Genomic DNA, 18,869 nt, shown 5'->3' on the forward strand with positions numbered 1-18,869 from the left:
CAGGGCGGGCCACGGTGGCTCAGTGGCAGAGTTCTCGCCTGCCATGCTGGAGACCCAGGTCAAAAAAAAGAGTTTAAAATTTTCACAAGCAGAAATTAAGAGAGTTCAACAAGATCCCTGCCCTACAAGAAATACTAAAGGTAGTTCTTGCATAGTGAAAGGAAAAGAAAGGAGAGAAGGCTTGGAATAGAGTATAGAAATGAAGACTTAAGTAAGCATGACTAAAAGGGTAAAAAGAGATGCAAAAATAAGATGTGATGAATAAAAACCAAAACATAAAATGGCTGAAGTTAGTACTGCCTTTAAGTAATAACACTGAATATTAATGGATTAGATGCCACAATCAAAAGACACAGGTTGGAAAAATGCATGTAAGATTATGATCACTCTATATGCTGTCTACAACAGACTCACCTTAGACACAAAGGCACTGATGGGTTGAAAAGGGAAAGAGATACTGCACACAAATCATATCCAAAATAGAGCTGGGGTAGCTATATTAATATTAGACAAAATAGACTTTAAGTCAAAAGTTGTTATGAGACAAAGAAGGACACTATATATTAATGAAACAGGCAATACACCAAGATGAAATAATCATAAATAGTTGTGCAATTAACTACAGCGCCACAAAATAAATGAGGCATGTAAGCAATGGGAAAACTGAAGAGAGAATAGACACCTCCAAAATAATGGTTGGAGATTTCAATACACCACTCTCATCCATACAAAGAACATCTAGTTAGAGGATCAAAAGGGAAGCAGCACACCTGAAAAATATGGTAAAAGAACTTGACATAACAGACGTAAACAAGACACTGCTCCCCCAAACAGCAGGATATACTTTCCTCTCAACTGCTCATGGATCATTCTCCAGAATAGACCGCATGGGGGGGGGGTCATGAAACAAGTCTTCATGAATTGAAAAATAATGAAACAATATGCAGCACTTTCATTAACCACAAAGGAGTGAAAGTGGAAATGAATAACAGGCGGGGAACTGGAAAATTCACATATATATGGAAGTTAAACAGCACTCTCCTAAACAAGCAATATGTCAAAGAAGAAACTGCAAGAGAAATCAGTAAATATTTTGAGATGAATGAAAATGAGAACATACATATCAAAACTGATGGGATGCAGAAAAGGCAGTGCTGAGAGGGAAATTTATAACCCTTAACACCTATGTTAAAAAAGAGGAAAGAGATAAAATATGAGACCTAACTGCACACCTTAAAGAACTACGAAAAGAACAGCAAATATACCCTGAAGGAAACAGAGGGAAAGAAATAACAGAGATTAAAGCAGAAATAGATGAACTAAGAATTTAAAAATCAATAGATAAAATTAACAAAACCAAATATTTCTTTGAGAAGATGAATAAAATTGACAAACCCAAAACTAGATTGACAAGAGACTCAGCCTAGAGAAAGAATAGAGAAAATGCAAATAAATAAAATCAGAAATGGTTGGGGGGCATTACCATAGACTCTAAAGAAACTGAAAGGATTATAAGAGTATGCTATTAACAACTGTATGCCATTAATTGATTTTCTTTATTGAACCACCCTTGTGTACCTGGGACAAAACCACCTTGATCATGAAGTATAATTATTTTGATGTGCTGATGGATTGGCTTTGCAGGCACTTTGTTGAAGATTTTTACATCTTTATTCTTTAGAGAAATTGGTGTGTATTTTTTTTTCTTGTAATATCTTTACTTGGCTTTGGAATTAGGGTGATGTTGGCCCCATAAACTGAGTTAGGTAGTGTTCCTTCCTCTTCAATTTCTTGGAACATTTTGAGCAAGATTGGTTTTAACTCTTCTTGGAATGCTTGGTAAAATTCGCCTGTGATGCCATCTGGTCCCAGGCTTTTCTTTTCTGGGCAGCATTTGTTTTGGTTTGCTAAAGTTGCCAGAATTTGATATACCAGAAATGAGTTGGCTTTTAACAGTTGGGGTTTATTAAGTTACAAGTTACAATTCTAAGGCCATGAAAATGTTCAAATTAAGGCATCAACAGGAAGATACTTTCTGAGAAAAGGCTGCTGGAACCCGGGATTCTTCTGTCACAGGGGAAGTCACATGACAACGTCTGCTGGAACTCTTCTTCTGGTTCTGGTTTCAAAATGGCTCTCTCACCTCCTGTGGGTCCTTCCTTCTTGTCCCAGGGCATTTTCTCTCTAAGCTCTCTGGGCATTTACTGTCTTTTATCCTCTTCACAAGGGCTCCAGAGAAGAATTAAGACCCACCTTAAATGGGCTGAGTCACATCTCAATTGAAATAACCTAACCAAAAGGTCTCACCCACAATAGTTCTTCCCCCACAAGAATGGATTAAAAGAACATAGTCTTTTTTTGGGTACATAACAGATACAAACCAGCACAGGGTGTGATGACCAACCCAACTTGTTTGCTTGTAATTGGTCTGTTGATGGCCCCTATTTCTTCTGGAGTCAGTGTAGGTTGTTCATGTGTTTCTAGGAATTTGTCTATTTCATCTAGGTTTTCTAAGTTGTTGGCATATGGTTGTTGATAGCATCCTTTTATGATCCTTTTAGTTTCTGTAGGGTCTATGGTAATGCCCCCCAGCCATTTCTGATTTTATTTATTTGCATTTTCTCTATTCTTTCTCTAGGCTGAGTCTAGTCAATCTAGTTATGGGTTTGTCAATTTTATTCATCTTCTCAAAGAAATATTTGGTTTTGTTAATTTTATCTATTGATTTTTAAATTCTTATTTCATTTATTTCTGCTTTAATCTCTGTTATTTCTTTTCCTTTGTTTCCTCTAGGGTATATTTGCTGGTTGTTTTAGGTTTTTGTTTTTGTTTTTTTTTTTGTAGTTCTTTAAGGTGTGCAGTTAGGTCTCATATTTTATCTCTTTCCTCTTTTTTTAACATAGGTGTTAAGTGTTATAACTTTCCCTCTCAGCACTGCCTTTTCTGCATCCCGTCAGTTTTGATATATAGGTTCTCATTTTCATTCTTCTCAAAATATTTACTGATTTCTCTTGCAGTTTCTTCTTTGACATATTGCTTGTTTAGGAGAGCGCTGTTTAACTTCCATATATATGTGAATTTTCCAGTTCTCTGACTGTTATTCATTTCCATTTTCATTCCTTTATGGTCAATGAAAGTGCTGTGTATTATTTCAATCTTTTCCAATTCATGAAGACTTGTTTTATGACCCACCACATAGTCTATTCTAGAGAATAATCTATGAGAACTTGAGAAGAATGTGTATACTGCTGTTTGGGAGTGCAGTGTTTTCTTTATGTTAGATCAAGTTCTTTTATCATATTCAAGTTCGCTGTTTCATTATTAATCCTCCATCTAAATGTTGCTTCTATGGATGAGAGTGGTGTATTGAAATTTCCAACCATTACTTGGAATGTAAAGGGAAGTGTCTATTCTCCCTTCAGTTTTGCCATTGCTTGCATGCCTCATCTGTTTTGGGTCAGTGTAGTTAGGTGCACAACTATTTATGATTATTTTATCTTGATGTATTGCCTCTTTCATTAATATATAGTGTCCTTCTTTGTCCCATAACAGCTTTTGACTTAAAATCTATTTTGTCCAAAATTAATATAGCTACCCTAGCTTAATTTTTAGATACGATTTGCATGGAATATCTCTTTCCATCCCTTCATTTTCAACCTGTTCATGTCTTCGTAAGGTGAGGCTCTCATAGACAACATATAGATTGATCATACTCATATGCATTCTGTCTTCCTGTGTGTTTTGATTGGGAAGTGTAGTCCAATAACATTCAGTGTTATTACTTAAAGACAGCCATTTTGTATCTTGGTTTTTATATATCATTTCCCTTTTTTACTTCTCTTTTCCTTTATTGCAACTTCCTTTTCTGTTTTATTTATCTGGTTTGATGTATCTGACTGGTCCTTTTCTCTTTTCTGTTTCTGTGTATCTTTTGAATACTTTCTCTGTGCTTACTCTGGAGTTTTTATTACACAACCTACATCTGTAATCTACCACTTTCAAAAGATAGAAGCTTCGCTTCAATAGCATACATGTTCTCTGCTCCCAAATTCTTCTGTTTCTTCTCTTTATGTTGTTTTTGTCCCATTTGTAACTTTATATTTTTCACATCTCTTCTCAGGAAATATGCCTTTTTCTTGTTCAATTGTATTCTGCACTTATATGAATTAAACAGTGTATTTGTATATTGAGGAAACAGTGCTCTTTGGTTTTACTTTCCATTACTAATGATCTTCTTTTTCCCCATTACTCATAGCCTCTCTCTCTTTTCTTCGCCTTTCAGCCTGCAGCTCCTCCTTTAATATTTCTTGTTTGGCAAGCCTCTTGTTGATGAACTCTCTCAGTTTCTGTTTATGTGTGACTCTTGTAAGCACTTTCTCATTTTTGAAGGAGAGTTTTGCCAGATAAAGAATTTGGGGCTGATAGTTTAAACTTTCAGTACCTTAAATAGTTCATACCACTGCCTATTTGCCTCCATGGTTTCTGATGAGAAGTCAACCCTCAATCTTATTGAGGGTCCCTTGTAGGTGACAGATCACTTTTCTCTGGCTACTTTCAGAAATCTCTCTTTGTCTTTGGCATTTACATTCTGATTAGTATGTCATGTAGTTGGTCTATTAGGATTTATTCTGTTACGAGTACATTGCCCTTTTGTACATGTGTATTTATGTCTTTCATAAGAATCTGGAAGTTTTCAGTTATTATTTCCTCGAATATCCTTTTCCCCTTTTCCTTCTCCTCTCCTCCTGTGACACTATGATGCATATATTTGTGTGCTTCCTGCTGTTGCTCAAATCTGTAAGACACTGCTTAATTTTTCTGTTCTTTTCTCTATCTTTTCTTCTGAATGTATGATTCTGATTGTCCTGTCTTCTAGCTCACTGATTCTTTCTCCTGCCCTTCAAATGTACTATTAAATGCCTTAGTATATTTTTAATCTACTATTGATCCTTTCATTCTCATAATTTTGATGTTTGCTTTTGTATTTTCAAATTCTTCTTTATCATACATTGTCTTCTTAATATCCTTTATCTCCTTATGCATATTTTCTCTAATCTTGAACTGATTTAGAGACTTGTTTGAACATCTTTGATTAGTTGTTCCAACTTCTGGGTCTCCTCTGAAGTTTAATGTGTTCCTTTAACTAAACCATATCTTCCTTTTTCTTAGTATGGCTTGTGATTTTTTTGCTGATGTTTTGTGGGGTTAACTCTGAAGGTCCATTTCTCTCTCTTGTCCAGGGTTTTAATGTTGATTGGCTTTGGGTTAAGGCTCTTCTTTGTTGCTTGGTCTAACTTATTGCAGATCTTTAGAATTGCCCACATTTAAGTGTTCAGATTGTCTCAGCTCATCTTCATCTGATTCTTGCCCTGGATATGTGGTACAATTTTTAAGATTGCATTGTATGTGAAATTGTTTCACTTCCAGGTGACAGCTTCCTTTTCTCTGTTTCTTCTCTGGAAATCTTGGTCTGTTCTGTTTGTTTCTATGCAGACCTTTTCTCCCCAGTTCCTTGATTCATTTAAATTCTCTCTCTTACTCAGTTTCCTGTTTTCCTTACACTTTTCAGTTCTGTGATCTGTCCTATCTTATAGCGGTTCAGTGTAACTTACTCACTTCCCTTTTCCCCTTGAGGCTTTCCTGTCTGTAGTTTCTTCCCCATTAGGGTATCCTGCCCAGGAGAAAAATGTGGCTTACTTCACAAAAGTCACTGCTGCCTTTAGGTGATCGAGCTGACTAAAACTGGATTGGTCACAACAGTTCTTACCTGCCTTTCTATGTTGGTCTCCCTTTTTCCATCTTTTTCCCCTGAGGGCCCTTTTGTATTCAGTACTCCTCAGAGGCTTATGTTCTCTGTGTCTCTGCCGATTTAGGTATCTGTGCCTGGGTATGCATGGAGTTCTAACTCCCTGCTATAATTCAGTCTATGGTCTCTGTCCATGTTGAGAGGAACCCAGAGCTGTGCTGCCTCTGTGTGGCTCCTGAGCCATGGGGGACCAGGAGGGGATGGGGACAGAAACTGAATGGTGTTGCAGGATAGACTTCTCCTACCTGAGATTTTTTCTGTTTTTTAAATTCAGCATTTGTGGAATTGTTCTCCAGTCTCTGCCATCCTCTAAAGTTCAAAGCAAGTGGAATTTTTCCTTTTATTCACTAAAACTCTAGGGAAGCTTTATCAAGGGATGTTTATGTCAGCATTTTGATGACAATACTCTCTTTTATTATTCTTTTAAAAATTTTAACATAAATGTTGCTTGGACATATTTATACAACACATTGTAATAAAAATAATGAGAGATTGAAGAGGCAGAGAAAGGGATAATTGATGGAGCAAAACCCAGAAGAAGAAACCAAGAAATAAAGTCCAACTGTGTTTTCCTTGAAAATAAGACCTTCTTTCATAGAAATAGTGGTAAAGTATACATTTATTGAAAAATGTTCTGCAAAAATATAAAAGAAATCATGAGTCCACCCCCCATCTTCAAAGACAAATGATCAGATTTTCGACCCTGTGGAAATGAGGGCCAAGGAGTAATATTCCTCCCTGGACCACAGTTGTGCAGTTCTTTATATGAGCAAAACCTAAATAATGTGCTAGAAAAAGAAAAAATATCCTGCCAAGTGTGTATGGGTTGACCACAGGTTCTGAACCAAGTAAATTTCAGGATGCGATCTGGCAAGCTTTGATTTGACAATGACCATCTTGAAACTCCAAGATATATGATTGCTAAATAATTAAAGTTTCAGATGCAAAAGTATTCTGTTAATAGTCAGTGCAAAATATCAGTGCAAGGAAAAGGAGCATTCTGGATATCAGAACTGTCTCTTGAGGAGAATCCTTTCATGCTTCCTTTCCTCAAATATTTGGCAAATGCCTGGTCATACAAATCACTGGGACAGGCATTCAGGATAGAGTTGAGTAAGAGTTAAGTTATTTACTTAAAAGTTCCATGGAGAGATTGTTTTATAAGAATATAATTAGAAAAAATATATACATAGAAACAATAAAATGTGCATTAGTGTAGAGGTTAGAACTCCACACTGCCAGGAGTGTTACATTTGGGGGAAGATATGCAGAAGGTGACAAACAATTGTTAAAAAAAACAAGTTTTGAGCTTTAAGGAAAAAAGAATTTAAAAGACAATTTGCCTTCTTGCTGTCTCTCTCTCTACAAGTTAATTATATTGACAGCTCGATGGTGAAAAATATCTCAAGGATATAAAAACTCATAGACCAACTATATGTGACTATTGCATGCTATGATCATTAGAACTTTACCAACCAAGATTTTAGTACTCACAGTTTACAGAGTGTAGATGAGATCTGTCTGGGAAATCTTACTACAAATTCAGAATTTGACCCAGTATTTCTAAATTTTCATTATGTTCCTCTTTACCTAGAGTCTTTATTTTATTCTAATTAATTAATGTATTTGGTAGTTTTTTCTAGCCAGCTAAGTTGTTTAGATAGACTTGCTAATTTAGTTTCTAATACATTAGAATAAGTTTATTTATTTACTATAACAGCTGGTTATAGTGATTTTTGAATGCTTGAGTATTTTCTTTTACTTTAACAATAACTTTTTATAGTGATTTAAAAAGGCTATTTAACTTTGATGTCATATTATTTGTAGAACTAGACCAAATTTTAAACCTTTATGAAAGGGAACGGGTAGCAATTTGCCTTTCTGAAGGAGTCAGTAATTTGTAAAATATGCCATTGGTAATTTGGCCAATGAAATCTCAAATCCCAAACAATTATTTCTTACACACGTTAAAGAATTTCCAGGAGTAAGGAGAATCACTTCCATTCTCCTGAATTTGGGCATGACAGATGTACTAGACAAGAAATGCAAAAGAGCTTAAAAATGGGTGATTTTTTTTTTTTTGACCAAAGAGATTGTTTTGTAGTTAGATGATTGTAGGATACCCTTCATTATCATTTTTTCCCCCTGGGATCTCTAGTTTGTGAGAGCAATGACTATTGGCCTCAAAATTACTGTCTATTTTAATGGCATGATTTGAAACAGATAAATATTAATACTGTAGTTAGGTAAAACAAATTTTCCCTCAGATTTTTTTTTTTTTAATTTTATTCATTTTGCCTGGTTACATGAAAGAGGCATTCTCTGTGAACCTACTTGGAAACAAATACTTCTATCAAGAAATGGGAACTGTCATCTGATGTTTAAGATGATACAGTTTGACAGTTTCAGATTTTCAAGAAATAATCATTTTATAAGAAATTTCCATTCACAAAATATCTGCAGTGAATTAAAGTAATTTTATGGCAAATTGTATAATTTTATACAAGAGACCTATTTAGCCATTTTATATGAGATTTTAATAACCATTATCTTGAGAGGCGAACAAACTACCTCAATGTGGACATCAAACTGATAGGAGAATGAAATATCCATTTCTATAAGAAGCAAAACCATTTCCTGAAGAAAAGCCGACTTTTAGAGCCGTTTCCTGAGGGGTGGTGGATATATGTGTGGGAAACGACCGCCTATCCACTCGCAATGTCTGCAAAGGAGTAGTAAGGCCGAAGAAAACCATATGGGAGGATTTCCCTCTCATTCCTTATTCCTCAACATTTTACCCAAATGAAATAAGTTAAAATCGTATTAAGACAATGACAAGAAAATCCTGTAGAAAATATTCAGCTTGAGTGGCTCTCTAGGATTGGGGACAGGTTAAATATGTTTTCTTGGTTAAAGGTTGGCAATTTATGATTTGTTAGGCTGGTTATGTTTAAATGTGTATAAGTCTTTTAGGTTTTGTTTGTGTGTGTGTGTGTGTTTAAGCAATAATTGTCTCTCTGAATCACATCCCTGCAACTGGTTATAGCGAATGGAACTTTCAGAAAGTATGACACTCAAGGATATTCAAACTTTCCAGCCCTAGAATATACTCTGTTATAGTGACCTATGTAGCTATATGCAAGAGCTATAAGACAATCTGATGATGGAGACAAAAAAAAAGATATAAAGATGCCAGCAGAATTACACAGACTATCATAGAGGGGCAGAAACTAACCAATCCTGAAAATCACCTGAATTTGAGTCAAACTGGCATCGAAGATTGGTTTAATATGATCAATTTGAAATCTCCGATGCCAGATGCAATTTGAATTTCCAATCTAATGTTTGTAGTCACAACTTAGAGCCGTCAATCACTGAGGTGTGTAAATAATTCAACTCCCCAACAGTTTCTTAGTATTATACTCTTGAAGGTTTACAGGACATGCTCAAGGTATATTCCTAGGGACACTTTAAGGTCCTGGGCTGATTCCCAGGAATTTAAAATGATATTGGCTTCTATATTTCTTTGGTGTCCATCTTAGATTTTCTCTTTTATACTGTCATATAAAAGATTAATTTGTTCTACTGCCAAATATTGGGTTCACTTTCCCTCGTTCTTTTCAGTAGCAGATAAAGTTAGGCAAGACCTATAGGTAGTAATGATAGGAAACAGTTTCCAAAGACTCAAAGGAACTTTGACATTTCAGAAAAGTTCTGGACTGCCCTTTACTGCAATTTCTCTCTGCTTGATACGATGCATATAAGTCTTTTAATTTTATTTATTTGCAACTACTTACTTATAAAAAACATAATTAACAGAATACGATTTTATAAAGTTATTGGTGAACGGATAGTTGATCCTTCACTATAATTGCAAAAATCAATTCTGCCAAGCTAATAGATTGGTTTGCTTTATTTATTTGTATTTATTTATTGTATAAGTTCTTTAGTAAAATTGCTTAACTAAATTCTCAGAGCTGAAATCAGATAAAAATAAAGTTGGCTTTTAAATTTTACATGCTAAGAACTAGCACCAGGCTAAGTCAACTGGTTACTTTGATCTAATTTTGCTTGTTTTGACCCCAAATTCATAAATTAGCTTATCCTTAGCTAGAATTACTTGAATGCTCAAAGAAAAATAGTAGAAAAATAAAAATGGAAATCTTTGAATCCTAAACTCTGAGTTGCAAAGTACCACCCAAGAAGAAAAACCAGGCCTATCACCCACCTATTCCCAAAAAAAACACTGGAATATTTGCATAATTTATTTATTTATTGCATTTAATTTATGGTTGGGAAAATATGAAAATACCTTCAAATGAGGCCCAATACAACATCCAAAGTTAATTATTTTACCAAATTTTTATTTTTATGGGCTAATTTATTTCTGGGGATATTAAAGATTGCAATATATCTTAGAACCGCATATGTATAAAATGTTGTTATATGTTATATGTTAGGAATTATGAGATTATTATGTTCTGCAGGATATTTTGTCATGCCTTGCATTCCATTGCTGCAACCATGGAAGGCTTTGCCTGTCTAGCTTGACAAGTCTCTTATTTGTATGCATGCCATGCATTTCAATCAGTTTTTCATATATAAGAATGCTCTGTTTCTTTTCAATTTTTTAAACTGAGAAGTGTTTTTACATTTGATTTCAAAAATCAAAAAATAGGAAAAGTATAGAAAAAAATACATGTGGTATATCATTTGAAGTTTACCTTACAACAAGAAACATGCTTATAAGAGAAATAAAGGCATGCTTCCTCAGAACTCCAAAATAATATTGTTTATGGTCTCTTTGCAGCTAGATCCTGAAGCTAGCACTATTCTAAAAGAACTTCAGGTTAAACTGAGTGGAGTTCTGGATGAGCTCAGCATCACTTATGGTGAAAGGTAAGCAACCTAAGTAGTTATTATTCAAATGTCTTGTATTTTAGTTAATAATAACCAGGTTTTCAATGCTGTTTCACTCCTCTGACTGTCTAAATCCATTTACCTGTAAGATTCAATTTTGTATCATCTTCTTTGGAAAGTCCCCACAGCTGTGGGCATCCTTCAGTCGGGTAGGACTGAAAGCACCATGTGCTAAGTTTGGATTTACTCATCTGTTGCCCTAACTTTATTTTGTGCTTCCTAAGTGTAGAAACCATTCTGCCATTCCTATTTGTAATCCCAGTGTCTAGAGTATAGCAAAAAGCTGTTGAAAGAATGGAGTGAAGGAAAAAGGAAGAGAGGAAATGTTTCATAAATAAGGAGCATGGATTGCATTCACATCATACATATCAGTGTGGTCATACTTTAGGATAAAGAAACCCCCAACTCACCAAATCAGAGTTCTTGGTTTTAGGGCTTAGGAATCTGAAATGCAACCACCCCATGACTAGCAGTTTGGAGACTACTGACATGTCTATATAGTTTTTCTATGTTTTAAATAATTTTTACATTTTAATTAATTTCTATGGTGTGGGTCTAAAGAAAGAGATGTTCATCCTGGAGAAACTTTATTTTGGTCCCATGGAACAAGCCATCATCTCATCACCAAATGTTAAAATAGATAGGAAAGCAAACACATCTTTGAAAAGCTTCATTCATTCAATATGGGATTTGCTTTAAACCTGCTTAAAATACTAATTCAATAAAGGTTGACATTGAAATGAGGCTATAAAAAATGCTGTTGTGGCAGGGATTATGTCTGAGCACCACTCATAACCTATTATTGTGGTTTGCAATGGTATATGCCTAATAAAAAATCTATTAAGTAGCTATGGCACTTTTTTAATCAGAAAAATTAAAAAGAAGATATTAAAAGCATCATATTTTTCACAGAAAAGAACGAGGCAGAGAAAAGGCAAATCTCATAGTTGGCCAAGTTTTCAGTATTAGAGGTGTTTCCATAATTTCCTTTAACTCAGTGGCCTTGCCTTAAAGGAGCCTGCCTTCGCAGGTCAGTCACTCAGCCAGATGCAGCCCTGTGGCATTGACTTCAGGGAGTCGTTCTGGCATGTGTTTTGTACTGTTGGCTGACCTAGATGATCCCACTTATAAAGCCATGTTGTTCAAAACCAACTTGAAGTTTCTGTTTACCCAGAATTGGAGACACATACATTGTTCCAGAGATTTAGTAGCTCGGTGCCTCTGGCTTAGAGTGGCACTGGATGATGGGATCTCTGCTGAACCATTTTTATTGCTTCCTTTTTATTCTGTTTGTGAGTAAATATGTGTTTGGCAGGAAGATCGTTGCCTTCAATAGGAAAGCAAAATTAGAGATTATTGGCGTAGATAGGAAAAGGGGAAAAAAAGGGCCAGGAATAGCTGAAACTTTATGAGAAATAAGATGCCCAAACAGTACAAACTAGCATATAAAGAGATAAGGTATTTTCAAGTTACTTTCTGAAATATATTCAAGTCATCCTGATGACCAGGTACTTTTTGTTTTGTTTTGTTTGTAAGGGGGAATATTCAGGTTATAAAAGCTGAAATATTAATTATGATTTGATGATATCTAGACAAACCTCAGTTATGAAATAAGGAGTGCTGTTCTTAGGAAGGTAACTGAAGAGCTCTTCTTATAAAGCCAACTATTTTCACCTAGATATTGAACTCCATGGTTACCCAGCATCCATTCCTTCATTATTGTTTAAATATAGGAAAGAATTTAGTTGTTCAGTGAGGGCTAGGATTATTGGAGAAAAGAGCCTGCATGTCATGCTTTCCTTATAAAAAGAATAATTATTATATCTTTGTTGCTACAGCTTTATTTCCCACACTACCAACCAGGGCTACAGCACGGCACAGGGTGGGCGGAAATGCACAGTGATCTGTGTGATGATTATGCTGCAAAGTCAAACTGGATAATTTTAGTCTGAATTTACCCTGTTAGGGCCTAAATTAGTGGATTATAGCTTTGAAATTAAGTGTGTCATTAATTGGAAAAATCCATTTTTATATGGTATTATTAAAACCCACAATTAAATAATTCTATATACAGGTGGTAGTATGACTCTGTAATCAAGCCAGATGTGTGAGCCAAACCACACCCCTGAAGCCTGGCTTCCTGATGTGCCCACAGAGTCCCCATCTCGGAACTGAGTCCCACATGATATCACTTGGTACACTCCAAATAACCTTCAGCATTATCAAAGAAGGCAGTTCTTTCTTTACCCAAGCAGGTCTGATAACTTCTGTGAAAAAAAGAGACTATGTTTACATCTACTCACAAAAGGGAGCCTATGAAATGTGCCTCCTTCTAAGCACAGATGTCCTCAGGAACTGTATTGCAGCATCTGCCGTGAAGGATCTGTATTGCCACAGTCCCATAGAATGGTGGAGACAGCCTTTGATTAACGAGGCCATTAGGCAATGACATTGTTATAGAAAAATGTCATCTCCTCGGAGGAAGACGAAAAGAAAGGGGCTAAACAAATTAGTACCATTCTATTCTTAAACAAAGTAGGTCTTGGATATTTTCAAAACTTGTATCAGTTGTAAGGTTTCTGTTTACACATATTTTGCATTTCAGTCTTGTGGTGTACTACATTTCTTTTTGATACTTTTGGTACTGGAGACTTGCTGGATAAAGTAAACAAAGAATTCAAGAATGTTTTGTAGTAATTCTTTTGACTCCTTGGGTGTTACACTGTCTGTCATTATTTACTGGCATAGTTTTTATTTGAGATGATAATCAATAACTTTTTTCAACTAAAACATGGATATAAAAAACATTTTAGGTGCATTTATCCAAAATGATAGAGGGAAAAAAAAACCTCTTTATGTGAAATGCAGGTGTCAATTCATTGCAATGGTAAGATGCCAGGGTCCATTTTACTTTGAGAGCCCTTCTTCCATATGCCTGATCCCATATGCAGAGCTGACTTCTGGTTGATTTAGGGGATTTAGAGAATGGGGGGGGGGGGGTAAAAAAAGGTTTATTCCTCCCAAGCATTTTGTAAATCCTTAAAGTGGTAATGTACCAGGGATGGGTGGAAAGAAAGATGATTCATTGATATATACAACCATTATCTCTTAAGCAACTTCCTTGTGGCAGATCTGACACTCTGTATCAGGTATGGGCTGCACCACTGAATAAAATGTAGTCCCTGTACACATGGGGCTTATATTGTAGTGGGGGCAATAGACAATCAACAAGTAAACATGTAATATTTCAATGAATGGGGAATGCAATTAAGGAACAAAAAAAAGGGAATTAAGATTGATAGGGATAGAGTAATTTGGGCAGTGAATAAAAAAGTATTTGCAAAGTCCACTAGGGGAACTGGGGAGAAAGGAAGAAATACTCAACTCCCCATTTGGGGAATTTCTGAAATTCTTGCAAACAGTGGGGACAACCAAATCAATAGGCTGAGCCCTTAATCTTGGGGCTCACCCCTACAAAACATATTACTGTAAAGGAGAAGCCAAGCTTACTTAAAATTATGCCTAAGAGTAACCCCCCAAGAACCTCTTTTGTTGGCCTCTCTAAGCCAACTCAGCAGGTAAACTCACTACCCTCCCCTCTATGTGGGACATGGCTCCCATAGGTGTAAATTTCCCTGGCAGCGTGTAACAGAGTTCACGGGATGAGCTGGAACATGGCATCAAGGCACTGAGAAAGACTTCTTGACCAAAGAGGGAAAGAGAGAAATGAGACAAAATAAAGTTTCAGTGGCTGAGAGATTTCAAACAGAGTCACAAGGTTTTCCTGGAGGTTATTCTTATGCATCATATAGATGCCATTTTTTAGTTTTTGGTGTATTGTAGTGGGTAGAGGGAAGTACCCAAAACTGTTGCGTTGTGTTCCAGTAGCCTTGATTCTTGGAGACGATTATATAAAGATATAACTTTTACACTGACTGTGTGATTGTGAAAACCTCGTGTCTGATGCTCCTTTTATCCAAGGTATGGACAGATGAGTAAAAAAATATGGATTAAAAAAATAAATAAATAATAGGGGTAAAATAAATTGGGTAGATTGAAATACTCATGGTCAATGAGAGGGAGGGGTAAGGGGTATAGGATGTATGAGTTTTTTCATTTTATTTCTTTTCCTGGAGTGATGCAAATGTTCTAAAAATGACCATGGTGACGAACTCACAACTATGTGATGATATTGTGAGCCACTGAATGTACATGATGTATGGACTGTATGTGTGTGACAGTTTCTCAATAAAAATATTTTTTTAAAAAAAGATTGTTAGGGTTGTCATTTCAGGTTGAGTGGTTAAGGAAGACTTCTCTGAGGAGGTAACATTTAGCATGTGTCTGCAATAAGTGAGTGACCAAAAAAGCCATGATAAATTCCATGGGGAGAGGACATAAGAATAGTGCCATGAGATAAGAGTGTCCTTGGAAAGTTCTAAGGACATGGGGAAGGCTATTGTGGGTGGACTGCAATGAAGAAGCAAAGAGAAGAATGGCGATAAATGAGATCAGAGAGGTAGCCAGGACCAGATTATGTTAGGCTTTATAGTACATGAAATGCATTCTAGATTTTTTTCTAAGTGGATCTGGAAGCCACTGAAGGTTTTTAACAAGGGGGAGCATGATCTGTTTTTTATTTTGCCAGAATATTTGCCCTCATATTTGTACAGGGATAAACAGAAAAACAATCAGGAAATTTTTTAACAAGTTCAGGTGAAAGATGATGAATTGGACTATAGTGGCAGTGGAAGTGATAAGTCCTCACATTTGGGATATTTTGTTTTATTGATGAATTGGGTATTGGATATGAGAGAAACTCATTAGACTTCTAAGAGGAAAGGTTATGTACGCAGTGTAATAAAATGGGCTGGAGTTCTGGGTAGAAGTCAGGTCTGCAAATATAAACTTGGGAATCACCAGTATATAGATGGTGTGAAAGCCATGCAACTAGCGATGATTGCCAACAAAATGATTATAGCTGGAGAAGTAGAATCATCCAAATGGAGCCCAGAGGGTTCCAATGCATAGTTGCCAGATAAAAAACAGGATGCCCAGTTAAATTTGAATTTCATATAAACAGTGAAAATGTTTAGTATGTGTGTCACACGTAATATTTAGGACATATTTATATTAAAATACCATTTATTATTCATCTAAACTTCACTTTTAACTGACCATTCTGTGTTTTTATTTGCTAAACTAGCAATCCTATCCATAACGATTAGAAGTTAGGCAATTAAAAAGGAACAGCCAGTTCAGTTGGAGGAAAGTCAAGAGCATGTGGCATTCTAGAAGCCAAGTGAAGAAGGTGTTCTCCTGCCTGCTGTTTTCCCAAGCGATTCTCAGAGGAATGCCTCAGCTGTTATGGTGACAGTGACTGCATGAATTTCCACTCCAGTTGAGTCAGTCTGAAGAGCATCACCTCTATCTACTTTACATAGAAAAGTTCCAAGCAAATTTTCACTGCAACGTAATTTTTGCAGCTAAACAAAATGTTAGAAAACTAATGGGCAGGGAAATTTCACCCCATTTAAAATAGCTCAGGTTTCTCCAGGCGGAATTAAAACAAACCCAGACAAAGGGAGACTTATGTGTTGGCTTTTATTTCACCATTTGTATTCCTTATCCTTAGCTTCCAGCTTATAACTGAAGAATGCATAAAACAGATGAGTTCTGAGCTAAATCAAATGAGAGCAAATGGAAATACCACATCTAATAAGAACAGTGCGGCGATGGATGCAGAGATTGTATTAAGACCGCTCATGGACTTCTTGGACAAAACGTAAGTTTTCTACCCCATTTTCTATTTATTTGTCTAATGGTCCATTTTACCCTAATTTTGACCGATATGGCTTTATGAAAAAAATTGGTTTTCTGTATGTATTGCAGCTTTAAAAAGACCTCCAAGACTATATTAATTCATTAACAAATATATTTCAGTTTTTACAGGAGTGGCTTTGTACAGAAAAGGAAAAATGCAAAGGAAATAAATATAAAATAAGGAGTGGGGTGAGACATTTAGGATTTCACACTCCTCAGATAACGTATTGTTTTGCATCCTTCTGAACCTAGAGAAAGACCAAGTTGAGTTAAGAATATTTGATTTCATGTCAGAAACCTGCTGAGGGAGAATAACGCAAATGTTGACTAGAATTAATGGAGCTCAGAGGCACGTAGATAACTACCCTACTCAACCTTCAGTAACTATGGAGGGCCCACCTATATCAGACTTTATTCTAGGTACAGGACAGTGACAAAAGCGAGAGTCAAAGTCCGTGACTACATAGAGATTGCAGTATAGTTCTACAGTGGAAGTGTGAGCAGTGCCCTTTCTTACCAAGCAAGAAAGCACTCTTAACCAGAATTCTTTTTTCTAGTAGTTCTATTTGGTGCCTGTCCCAAGAAGTTCTAATTTATTAAGTTCGGAGTAGGGTCAACGTACTCACATTTTAAAGTGTCTACAATGGGAAACCAGTGATCTAAAGCAAGGAGAAAAATGATTTCTTAAATAACGATACTTAAAAATCAGAAATGGAGGAAGAAAAGAAAGGTCAATAATAATTTTGAATTCCTACCAAGGGACCAGGATTATATCCAGTAGTTTACATATGTTATTTCATTTAATATTGTGACAAATTAATTACTACCAGAGGAATGAAAAATAAATGAGAGATCTAATAGCTGTCTTTAAAGGTAAAAACAGAGAATAAATTAGTAGGAAGAGTCTCATCTGTATATTTATGATTTCTATTTTAATTCCATTTCCCTTATAATCTTACTGCATGTGTAAGACTAACTTTTTTTATCATTTTAATTTCAATTTTTGGTAGAAAAATAAAATCTTATTTTCTTTCTGTCTGGGTGGAAATATCTTAAAGATAAATAGGTAGATACCCTAGAAAGTGGAAGGTAGGCTGGTGACTGCAGAGGAAAGAAATATTAGAAAGATGGAAGGGAGAGAGGAAGGAAGAAAAGAAAGAGAAAAGGAAAAAAGGGAGAAAGAGAAGGACGTTTCCATTTGTTTAGTATCTCAATGTGGAGTTTACTCTTATCACATAATTTCAGATAAAGTTCCTTGAAAATTCCATCAGATGGCTCTTTTCTATGGACATTACAAAATTGAGTCACCATAAACACACTAGCATTTGGTTATGAATGTGATAATGAGTAGAGAGCAGGGCTATGCAATCCTCATCCTTTTGAAATTCCTACTGAAATGCCTTCTGTTTTTAGAACTACAAGCAGCAGTTTGGAGACACAGTTATCATTGGAAAAACTATATTTGTTCTTGTATGTACTATTAAAAAAAAATTCATGGGCCACACAAAAATGTTTTACATACCCCTGGTACTGCCGACCACCAGCTGAGTGACCTGAATCCATGTTACTATCTGTAAAACAGGCTAATAAAGAAAGTGAGCTACCCCTATTTTCAGTATGCTTAGATTCTTAATTTACTCAGTCTTAATTTTCTAATTTTAATTATACTTTGTATTATCAATATACTTGTAATTCTTGTAATTGAGAGTAGAAAAAAGACCGTGTATAGTGAAAGGGGAAAAAAAATCTATGAGTTTTAAAACTTTTTGAAAGAGATGACTGGGGAGAAATTCTCCATAGAAATTCTCAGGGCTAATACAAAATGTGTACGTTGAAAGCCACTAAGGAAGAAAAGTCAGATACTAATTGTTGCCAAGGCGCTAACAATTTAGGAGGAGAAATAAGAAAGGTATGCAAATAAACATAATAAGATATAAAATTATTTCTCCTCCTTAGAGACTCGGCAGAAATTTCACTTGGGTTGACTCTTTAAAGATTAATAGGGTTTGGATGTATGGAGATGAAGGATGGGCATTCTGGAGAGAGAACAGCTGGATAATTTTTCATGAAAACATGATCAACTATATGACAGGAAATCTCTATTGCCGGCTAGTATGCATGACATTTAAACATTGCCTGGTTAATTGGCTCTGAGGTCAGACAATTAGATAACTCACATTCTAAAACATATGCTTTTGTACTTGCATTATCAAATTGGTTAACTTGGTTTCAATTGGGGAGGAGGGGTCAGTTGCTAGATTTCCTCCTTAATTTTCTGTGATTTAAAACTAAAAGAGGGGGAACAAACAAACAAAAAAAC

General features: G+C 35.6%; 1 protein-coding gene across 2 annotated transcripts in view; it reads left to right on the forward strand.

Annotated features, from left to right (window-relative positions):
- The window catches only part of UNC13C (unc-13 homolog C), a 663,640-nt gene that overhangs the window by 533,260 nt on the left and 111,511 nt on the right, over positions 1-18,869 (forward strand). For both annotated transcript variants that reach the window (XM_077127956.1, XM_077127957.1), the window contains exons 24-25: positions 10,617-10,705; positions 16,362-16,511. In XM_077127956.1, the coding sequence (XP_076984071.1) occupies positions 10,617-10,705; positions 16,362-16,511 (239 nt within the window). The remainder of the gene's footprint in view (positions 1-10,616; positions 10,706-16,361; positions 16,512-18,869) is intronic.

The sequence above is a fragment of the Tamandua tetradactyla genome, chromosome 14 (genome assembly GCF_023851605.1).
Source record: "Tamandua tetradactyla isolate mTamTet1 chromosome 14, mTamTet1.pri, whole genome shotgun sequence".
Classification (NCBI taxonomy): domain Eukaryota; kingdom Metazoa; phylum Chordata; class Mammalia; order Pilosa; family Myrmecophagidae; genus Tamandua; species Tamandua tetradactyla.